Source organism: Pyxicephalus adspersus, chromosome 2 (genome assembly GCF_032062135.1).
Source record: "Pyxicephalus adspersus chromosome 2, UCB_Pads_2.0, whole genome shotgun sequence".
NCBI lineage: Eukaryota > Metazoa > Chordata > Amphibia > Anura > Pyxicephalidae > Pyxicephalus > Pyxicephalus adspersus.
The window spans coordinates 100,639,558-100,651,294 of NC_092859.1; the positions used below are offsets into that span (position 1 = coordinate 100,639,558).

At 35.3% G+C, this 11,737-nt stretch overlaps 1 protein-coding gene across 1 annotated transcript in view; it reads right to left on the reverse strand.

The window, feature by feature from the left end:
• TBC1D22A (TBC1 domain family member 22A) overlaps positions 1–11,737 on the reverse strand; it is a 276,396-nt gene that overhangs the window by 204,176 nt on the left and 60,483 nt on the right. The window contains exon 5 of the mRNA XM_072401624.1: positions 1,666–1,736. Coding sequence (XP_072257725.1) covers positions 1,666–1,736 — 71 coding nt within the window. The remainder of the gene's footprint in view (positions 1–1,665; positions 1,737–11,737) is intronic.

Consider the following 11,737-nt stretch of genomic DNA (forward strand, 5'->3'; position numbering starts at 1 on the left):
TTCACAAACCGCAATGTTTGACCTAAGTAAAATAGCTAAGTAAGCTGCCTGTGCAAGTTGAAAGTCACCTGTCATCAACCACAAAAATCTACGGTAAAATTAGACTTGTTCTTTTAACCACTGATTACTTTTAGACAGTGTTAATGTTAAACCTCGCACCCAGATTGGTGGATGTCATGGAAGTTGTGAGTTTTCCCAACTCTTGGACACAGGCAGCTGTATTATCAAATTAGCCTTAATAAACAAAACTAAAACCAAGGGTACAAAATTTCTATACATGAGCTCTTCTAAATATGAATTGTAAACGTTCTATCATGTTGATTGGCTGCATGGTCACAGCTGTGTTAAGCAAAGGGCATTCTTACGTTGCGTTAAAGAAGCAACTTCGTCTATAACCAGCAGTTACATGGGGTATTTGTGCTATAGTTAATCAGTTTCCACTTTTATTGGCCATGGTGTGTATATTTTTTTGTGCATGACTGGCTAGGAAAAAAACATGAATTGTGTTTTAATTGCCCTAATAGGGTGTGTTCCGTGGTCCACAAAAGAAAAGTGGCAAGGGCTGTGAAATACACAGCACAACACTCAATTTCTCGCAAGATCAACTGGTATTTTTGAGTACTTATTTACAGATAAAACATTTTCAACATTATTTTAAAAATCAGCTTTAAGGGAAAAAAAACTATACTATAGGGTTTCATACACTTGAATCTGTATGACAGAACAGTGTGTGTTGCATATATAAAAATTCAATGAAAGACACAAATGCCATGCACAAAATAATATAGACGGTAAGACAGCCTATCCAAAAAGTAACCTATTGTCTTGGCTCTTTAAAAATACAAAGGAAGATGCATGTGGAATTTCGGAAATGGTAAAATATTTATTGGCTTTGAAATGAATGGTAAGTTACGTTACAATGAGACCAGAGCGGCAAGCTGTTTATGCTCCTCTTTACTCTCAGTGAAAATCTATGTTTCTTCTCAATTTGAAAATCCACTAAGCTGCAAACATATTAGCACTCATTAGTGAGAAAAAAATGGAAATTAGACTCCATCTGATGTAAACACTTTGTTTTCCCACTTGATTTTATGCCAAAGAAGAAAAGCTGTCTAAAGTATCTTTCTAGGGAAAGAGTGAAAAAAGCCCCCAAAAAAACGAGCTAAACACTGATGTGCACAACACAGAATGTTAAACAGAGGTTAAGTGCATCGAGATCCACAGATAAAGTCTCCTTAACATTCTCTGGGGTGAGCAGTCTAAGTGAATCAGTCCAGAGTTCTACAGCTGCTGAAACTGGCAGATAAAACAAGCACTACTTAAAGACCATTTCTATTAAAGAAAATGAAAACTGACAATTAATACATTTTGCTAACCGTCTCCCGTATTTTTCCCTGTCTTAATAAAATAATTTATCCAAGACAAACCTAAACCTAATGCAACAAACACTTTGCACAGAGCCAGGTGAGATAATGGTAGGTTAAAATTTGATAACAATTAAATCATAACAAAATCAGTATATTTCTCTACAATAATATAAAATGGAAAAGGAGAAAAATCTTATCTTGCAGTTAAGTACAAATGATTTACAATACCGGTAAAATATGCCTTTTTATGAATTGTCTATAAAAAAAGAATTCAAAACAGCAGTGAACATCAACCTACCGAAAGAATCTTCCATGTTATAGACCGCACAGGTTTCGGAATTCCAGACCAACTTATTTTTCTCAGCTCATCTGGAAGAAAAAAAAAATATATAAATATATATATTTGGAAAAATTTCATAATTGCACCTGAATCAGATTTTTAACTTTACCTACTGTATACATTTAAATCAATAAATGTTCACATAACTATCTGGCAATAAAATATATTCATGCATACATTAAAAAAAGGGAAAAGAACAAAAAATACCTGGATTTAGCAGACATTTTATATATACTTCTATGGGAACGGAACGCAAACAGGAGTACCATGCATGCAAGTGCTTGGACCTAGGCACAGCACACAGAACTCCATATCAATAAAGAACAGTAACATCTGTACTTGGCAAATAGGTACGCATTGATTGCCCAGGCTAGAAGTCCTTATACAAATAGGCAAAGCTGTATTTTTCAAGCGAGGTAGTCTGCAGAGAAGTACAGAACGGGCCCCTGCTGTATGACACAGGTGCCCAAAAACCATGATCGGATAAAAAGAGGTATAAAGAGTTTAAATGCATGTCTTCCAATTGTATGTTTAGCTTTTAGTAGATTTGCTGGTGTATTTGCCCAAAAAAGATTAATTTTCCATTCATCTACAGGATGGTACTGTCAGTACTCCTTACTATCACGTAACTATATCTTGACAAATGATGTCACCACCCCGTTATCACATTCGTCTATCTGTAGAACAGATAAAAACAGAAAAGGAACGGGACTTTTAAGGCATTCAACACCTAATATTTGATTCATTAATAATTTAAAACCATCATTTATTGTACAAAGATAAAAGGATTACATACTTATAAAAACAATAACAAATACATGCATATCTTGGAGAGCTCTCCATATGTATGCCCACTCTGAGGACTGAGTGATTTTCATTGACCATCCCGTTACACTCACCACATATTTTTTGAGAGAACAGCACCAAATTGTTTAATTTTGATATGATGTAATAAATATGTAAGTAGTTAAATGTTTACTAATAAGATTGTACTTAAGGAAAAAAAATTCTCATCATTTGTTATGTAATTGTAAAATGTATTGAATCATTTCAGCTCTCAATATAAGTTCCTGATGAAGCAGTATATAATTCAGCGAAACAAGTTTTTGCACATTTGATTGGGACCTCTACAAGATATTTGCATTTATTTTTTATTGTTTTTATATGTATGTAATCTTTTTATTTTTGTACATTGTATTAATGAAACAATTAGGTGTTCAATGCCTTAAAAGTCTTGTTTCTTTTCTGTTTATTTCTGTTCTGGTGTTATTATTGGGATGTGGCATGTGTAACATGTCTGTCTATGCCCAAAATTTCAGTTAGTTACTCTGGACCACACTATTTTTCCTTTGGTTCTGCACCTAATTTAGTGTCCATATTTATTGAATTTTTGTTTCATTTATATTTTATGTGCTCTACTCCAAGACTAAAAGGTTTGGTGTCCATATGTGTGTGGATACATCTCACACAAAAAATGACTAAAACAGAGGACCAAGAACTTACTAGAGAGTGGTTGCTATACTTTTTTCTTTAAAATAAAATTTTAGAAATACAAATCAAAATGCTCCCTGGAAATCTTATAGAAAATATTCACTTTTCCTACATACTGATTTTTGAAATTACATGTATCAAACATACTAAACATTACTAAATTAGATGATCAATATTTTAAAACATGTTAACTATGTAGCTTTAATTATTATGGTGTTCAGGAGCAGTCTCTGATCAGTTAGTGATGTGTGACTCTCAGTTTTACCAACATCTCATGGGACGCTTAACATTCTCCTTACATAGAAGTTAGCAATCAGTGATCACTTTTATCTGCAGTCCTACAATTTAGACCACCTACCACTAGCTGTGAATAGCCGTCATTTAATGATGAATACAGGTGCAAAACATGGTGGAGTTGATTTAGCAAAAGAGATTGTTCTCTTCACAATATAGATGTTTTCCAAGCTTAGTATGAAATATGAAACTGTCCTCAGTTCAATCAGCTAGGTAAAAAAATATCCTTTCATTTTGCAGGTACATTGTTGGGTTTTATAAGTGAACACAGGTCCAGACAATCCTTCTGATAAGTACTCAGCCTCTCCTCATCCAGCAAATTACCTTCAGTGTGTAAATATGAGTCTGTTAAATGAAATCTTCAAGATGAAACTGTACAGCCATTAATGAACAGAATGAGAGAACATTTAGGGTATGTTCAGATCTGCTTCTGAAAAACGCTGGGCTTTCAGGATTGTTTTCTGGCAAAAAAAGCTTGCATTTGCAAGAGGCTGTACATGCCCCTTTATAGGTGTTTGCAAGTTTATAGAGAAGGCCCAAAGGACCCTGGGCGCTACAGCTTCTGAAGAAACGCTTGTAAAAGCAATAAGTCTGTGAAAACCTGCAAAAGAATGCACAAAAAACAGACCCATTAACTTTCATTTAAACTATTTTGTATAAGAGATTTTGAAGTGTTTGCAGGCTGTAAAACACTTACAAAATCCTGAAAAACCGAGTTCTGAGCATGCCCTTACTCTTAGGGAGCAAGAACAAAAAAAAAAAAAAAAATTAAAAATAGAGTCTACAACATATTTTGTAAACCTGATTGGAGCCTGATATTAACAAGTTGCATTTCAAAGGTCTAATCCGTATACTTATATATGTGTATATAAAATGTTGAAGAAAGGTTTCCTTTAAATCACAAATGTACGTTTATATCCAGAAGTATATCTGACAACACATTGCTTAATTCCCAAACGCTTTTCATTTCCCAGTAACAAATTTAGAGTCCACTGAAATTCTAATACAACTGGCCAACGATACAAAAAATAGCTACAATTACAGGAAAAAAATATTTGCAATCGTATCTCTGTAAGAGTTTCCAACGATATTAAATTTCCTGAAAATGCTGCAAAATGGATGTAGAAGAGAAAGAGCTGAGTTGAATATGCTAAGGCAGTTTAATAGCAAGCAGGAAAAAAAAAGCTCTATGCTCAGCTATATCCTAAACGGCATTGCAGGCCTTATTTATTTTTTCATAGCCGCTAGAAGGCAACATATTTTACAGTGCATTGTGCAAACTGCTCTTATTTATGTTCTATGCTTCTCCTTCAGCAGCAGTATGACTTTTATTACATTTACCTGCATCCTTCTATAAATAAAGTTCTCATATTTACAGTTCAAATTATTTGCATTAATTGAGAACCATAGTCATTGGCAACACATCCTTATCAACTAACCGCAGGACTTTAAGAGCAAGCATTATGCTGTAAAATAGGCAATTATATAGTCATTTTGTCTTGCAAAGAATTTTATACAGGGCCAGTAATACCCTTATACTCAGATAGCTCTACAGAAAGCACAATTCTGATCACCGCCACGTGGGCTTTGAACCAAGCAACACAGGTTCAAGAACACGCTAATGTTGCAATAAACAACTCAGTCAGGCCCCATTCCCATGCTGCAAGCACTAAATGACTATTTCCTGAACAAATAAATGAATTGTGCTGGAGCTGTTCAGACAGCATTAACCACACAAAAAGGGAAAATATATATGATTTATTGTATCTCTAAAAATTCCTAAATGGCTTTATCATAGGATTACACTACCAGAATACAGTAACTACTACAAGTATGCACACAAATGATAAATACAAAATAATCAAATGTTTGCATGGCCTAAAGATGTAAGCAGGTTCACACTGCTTGGACTGCACTTGGAGACACTTTTTACTATTTTCATTAAAGAGAGTTAATATTGTTTTGTCCATCTGTCTGTGATAAATCTCATGCTGCAGAATAATGTCAGGAATCAAAGCCCCCTCGATTATAATACATATTGAATAAGGATCTGCCCTATGTTTGCGGTGAGTGAGCCATTAACTTTGACCAAAATCACCTTCAAGTCCATTGGTGGGAAAGCACTTTTAAACCTGCTGGGAATCTCAACCTTGTGTCATAGTTGCCTGCAGACAGTCACATAAGTGTTTAGCATACCTTCAGGAGACACATTTCTTCCTGCTAGAATCAAGATGTTGACTCTAATTTTGACTCATTTGAATCACCCCAGAGTTCCAACTGCAATATTATATTGCACAGCAGTGCTGGTTTTGTGTATAAAGGATTATTTTAGTGTACCATTTTGGTTGTATTTTTGAGAAATGTTCTTTTGTCACTCTTCTATAAAAACCACTGCTAATAAGAAGGCATGAATACTGGATACATATACAAAGGTCCCAATGGTTTCTGGCAGTTCTATGGTAACAGACATCTGGGCATTAGACCTTTATGTAAAGTAGGCTTGATGACCTTTTTCTGTGGCTGCCCACTAGTTTGTGCTTCTGTTAAAGAGCCTGGAAATCTCATGTTTAAACCTCATCTAACAGAATATTTCTGCTTGGGAGAGACTTTATTTGGTACAGGATGACCACCTTGTGTCTTCTTGATGTGCTCATTTTTACCATGGTGAAGAATGTAGCATATCTACTGCAACTCCTTGTTCTTTCCCCAGTTCTAGTTCCTAAACGTAGCTGTCTCTGTTTCAGTAAACCATTCTGGTTCAACCTAAACAATAAGCCATGGATATGAACAGAAAAATGTAAGATGTTGCATAACTACAACTACAGTTTTTATTGGCATATTAAACATATTCACATCTTTCAGGAAAGTAAACATTTCCCCATTCTGAAGATGCGAAACAAATAAAATGTGAAAAACCAAGAATGTATACATACAAAAGCACAGTGTGCATGAATTGGAGGTGTCAGTCAGCAGAGATATCAGAAGAGAGGCACAAATATAGGCTATGACCATCAAAGATAAGGTAGATCAAAGTAGATGCGTGATGAGCAGCACCATTAAGTGATAGTTATCTGTCTTATGCATTAGATTAGTGTTTTGTAGTGCTTTTCTAATCTTTACAAAGAAATAGGATTAGGTAAAAGAAATAAACGAATTAGAAACAACAAAGCATTTGTTTACTAAAGAAAAAAAATACCATGGCTAAAACTCAACATTTATTACACATAGAAAGATGAAAAATAAGTCCTACATGGTACATGGATACCTAAAATATTCCATGAATCAAGTCGCATCAGATGAAATAGATATACAATTATTTAAATTCAACTCAATAAAGTGCCCACATTTTATTCCCCTTAAAGCTGACCTAAACACAAAATTTGTACTTTACATAAAAGGGTAGACAACATTTTTATATAAAGTAAAATTTGTATTTTTTTCTCTTTTCTTTTCGATACTGATCGCTGCAGTGATCAAGACAGAATGGGGGCACAGAGCCCCCATCTACGCCACCCAATCCCACACCTGCGCAGTGTGAGATCGGGTTATGTAGGAAGAAAAGTGAAGAAGATGGTGGCCCCCAACACTTCCTTGACGCAGGACACAATTGAAGAAACCTTGCAATGGATTGACGGATCAGTGGGATTAAATGTATATGTATTTTTTTTTATTTTGACTTTAGATCTGCTGTACAATATGATATATTGTAATTGTGGTGATGAGGATGGCTGAGAATGCTAGTAACAATGCAGCTGGCACTGAAACCTACAGAATTACAGGGGACCTGTAATTTGACTAAATTACAAACTACACAACAGTGAAGGTGAGAGATTAATTTGGAATTGCTGCTTGGTGACTAGTGCCAGCACAAGGTCCTTAAGCACCCAAGACAACAAGGCCAAAGTGAGAGCCCACCCTATGCAAGAGCTGGGAACTACTTTAAAACCATAGCTTGGAGATATTGCCCCTTCTGATTGTCCCCCACCTGACAAAGCACCCATGGTAGAATATCCCCTATCATGGATGCTGATGAACGAGACATGCTTTAAATATTGTTCCTCATTCTCAAAGAAAATGAATTCCAGTAACTTCCTAGAATAAAATATTATTAAATAGAATTAAACTAAGACTTTATAGTTAGGTAGTATGGTATACTTTCCAAATTCATTACGATCGGGCCATTTTTTCCTCATGATTTTCTTTTTATTTGTTTTAAATGGAGAGCTGAACTCCAAGCACAGATACCTAATAGTTTTATTTAATATCTACCTAATTTAGTAAGTAATGTATTTTTCACACATTTTACAATAACTAAGACTCTAAATACTTATGTTGATATAGCTACCATCTTATTTGGTTGTTTGTAGCTTGACTGTATAATTTCATCCCTAATTTGATTTGCAGATCTGTTTGTATTATTACAATTGTTTACATTTAAAGAACGGTTCATAAAGCTACCCTACTGTGAAAACTATCCTCTCGCTTCTGTCATCTCAGTGATACTGCCAACTTTTAAATAAAAAGCTTATTCTCAAAATAATCTCTGCAGAGAAGTCTGTCATGAAATATGGAAGACCATTATAAAAAAAAAAACCTGATCCCAGGCACCACTTATCATTACGCTATATAAAATATTTTGCAGTAATCTTTATTAGCAGAAACGATCTGATGATTTACATGAACTGTGAACCAAACCACTTGTGTTTGTTTTTGTTTTTTTCATGTGTATATCTTATGCAGAAAACATGGCATATTGAGAAATAAATGTTCCACCTCATGCACAGTATGGATAACTCTAAATCTGTCCTGGTCTAAAGACTTTTTACATGTGCATATAATTACCTATTATTGAGGATCCCATCACCAAATATGTCAAATGATGAACATCTCTAGCTTAAGTACTCACAAAAACATACGTTTATTCAACATACGCTGAATTTGTTTCGGAAACCTTAGCCACCACTGTGTCGAAAATAGATCCAGTCTTTTTTATTACTTGACCTTCCAACACATCTCAGGCACACGCAGCCACACCTGGTCCTGTCATTATAAAAGTCCTACTACAAGTAACATAACTGATGACTTTTTCATTTTTATAACAGGATTACATAGAAGACAAAGGTTAGGAACAAGTCTTCATGTGGTCAAGTTAGGTCAAGTCTTCATGTGCATAGTTCTCTCTCTAAAATGTATCTGCCTAAGTCAGCGTGTTTAATTAAGTCATCGGTAGTGCTGTGAGAGCTGTGTATAACAGCATGTCATACCATGTCACCGCCATATGTTCTAAACTGTATGTCGCAATGACCTGAAATTTTAAGGGTGCACAGGGGACCCTCATAGCTACTAGTTACCATATTTTCAGCCCACCAGCTTAAAGAATTTCAAGATATGGACATCACAAATGTAAAAAAGTTATGAAAATTAAACTTTGGGTGTGCTGTTTCAAAGGAAAGTGCGTCTAAGAGTCCTAAATTAAAAATTAAAATTGGGAACCTCAAGGGCCACTAAGATAGCATTAAGGTAGGGCCCCTAAATATATACGTACATGTCACAAATTCATAACTATCAAACTACCCTGTCTGCTTCTGTTCTTTGAACCCCAATTTCACTGAGGTGGGGGGAACAAAACTGAAAATATAGGTGCAAGTGGGGCACATTCTGCCCCTACAATTTCATTACTACAGCATCATTAGAACATCAAAATGGGACATTTTGGGGACATTGGAACATCACTCAACCCATCAAAATGGGCTTCCCTGCCCTGTTACACATTCCTGTCCATTCCAAAATTTTGAACTTCAACTTTACTAGAATGGGGAGGTGTAAGCAACAAAAAATGTGGGTACAAGTGGGAAACATCTGTGGCTAACATCCCCTAAAACTTCATCACTATGGCATCATTAGAACATAAACCTTGCCCACTAAAATTTAAATTGGTTTAAGTACTGGAAGGGTACAGTCATGTGTAACAAGGAAGTGCATTTCGATGGGCAGTTTTTTTTATGTTGTAATGATGCCATGCTGATGAAAGTTTGGGAGGCAATAGCCCCAAGTATCTCCCACTTACACCTATATTTTTGTTTCCCTGCACCTCTTCATGCTAGAGAAGTTGGGATTCAAGGTAGAGATGCAGACAGATGTGTAACAGAGCAGGCGGCACATTTTGATAGGTAGAGATTTTTTATGTTCTTATAATGCCATAGTAATGAATTTTTAGAACGGTTTAGCCACAAGTGTTCCACACTTGCAACTACAGTTTCCGTTTCCTATGCCTCCACATACCAGAGAAATTGTGGTTCAAAGAAGAAAAGCAGACAGGGTAGCAAAGCATGACAGTTATAGTTGTGAAACATGACTGTGAATGGTAGTAATACATTTAGGGGCACCAGCCCAATGCTTCTTACTATGTCCTAGGGGTCCCACAATTTGCATATTCATTTTTCAATTCTCTTTTTAAACAGCAACCCCAATTTTCAGTGTTCAATTTTCACAAATTTTAAACTTGTTACCTTCATAGCTATGAGGGTCTTGTGTACCTTAAAAATTTTAAGTCAATACGACCAACAGTTAAGGAGATATAAAGGTTTTAACACAGCGAGTTGTTAGGCTGCAGAATATGTCAAGCAGCTTTTATACTCACACCTGTCACACTGCGCTGCCAATTACATCATTACACACTGTGGCTAAACTTCACAGAGATTTTTTTTTTTGGAAAGGGGGACACTGACTGTCTTGTCCTCATCTGATATCACATGCATGATGCTACTAAAGCATCACCACATTTTTAATAATAAATAAATTAGTAAATTTCTCTTATATAATGGAAAAATATGAGTTTTTAATTTTTACAATTTTTTGGGGCGGACCTACGCAAATGTAAAGTAAAAGTAAAGACTGAAGGGGAAATCTGAAGCCTCCTGGAATATTTGTGTCACCCAGACCCAATGGAAAAATTGGATATACTAACGAGCCAAGCATTACAAGGTTGGAACAAAGTATTGTGAGAAGGTAGAACACTGAAACAATAAGAGATTACTGGATACCTATGGCATAAACAACTTTGAGCGCTAAATTTGCCGTGTCTTGCCACACCCCCTTTTTGACGGCCAGGCTGCAGCTTCCCACCACCCGGCTGAAATAAAATTTCTGGGGAGAACACTGATGTCTATGAAATGGAATGGCAATCTGTTTTTATAGATCAGGGTTGGGAGTAAATGGATCTGCTGGTTCACATCAGTAATACTCCTGGCAGGGACAATGCAGGAACAATTTGCATTACCAGTTTGCAGAATGTTTGGGAATTTTGCAGTCCCAGCCAGGACCTGGGTTAACAATATGGTTAAAGAGTAGAAGGATGTGTGCATCTGGAATGCATAGACTTTTAAGTGGTAGAAGTGCTTACAAAAAAAAGGTAAAAACTTTGTTCAAATAAGAAAATCTAACACTTGCTTTGTAATTCTTGACTGCCCCAGCAGAAGATTCAGACCAAGGGGAGGGGTATAAGGAAATATAACACCTTTGACTCGTTCAGCTGGTTGTATAATCTGATATTTTGCTTTAAAATGTCACTACACAAGCTATCCACAGAACCATAAGAAAAATCTCTTGCTTAGTTGCATCAACTTTGCAATAGTAAAGATTATTAAAAAAATACATTTTGTTAGTTTGAAAATGTAAATAAATCATATGTAAAACACTATGGACAAGCTTTTCATAATTCAGCACTGATGACTATATGGCATTTTATGGTTTCTGACCTTACTCTGAGATAAAAATCGAAGGCTTAAAGCTGTAGTTCACCATACACCCAGTTGCAGACCAATCAAGATGCACATAACTTCACATTATGTTTTAAATATGTCAGTATCTGAGCTTGGACAGCCCATCTGATTATCATTCTGCAAAACTATATTCACATCAATATTCATGGATTTCGCCACACTACATTAAACAAAGAAAGGTGTGTAATAGAGCGTGAAAAAGGCTAAACACCATTTATCTTTATCTAAAAAAAACCACCCTGTTCCACTACACTGTAATCCTTTTTAATAATACAGGATTGCCGGCACAAATATGCACAGCTTCTGAATAGATTTTTAAGTTTATAAAAATATTATGTGACCTAATGAGAACTCTCTGACTGACACTGAGGAAAACTTAAATGAGTTTAAAATACAAATAAATGAATAAATATATATATATATATATATATATATATACATACATATATACATACATACATATA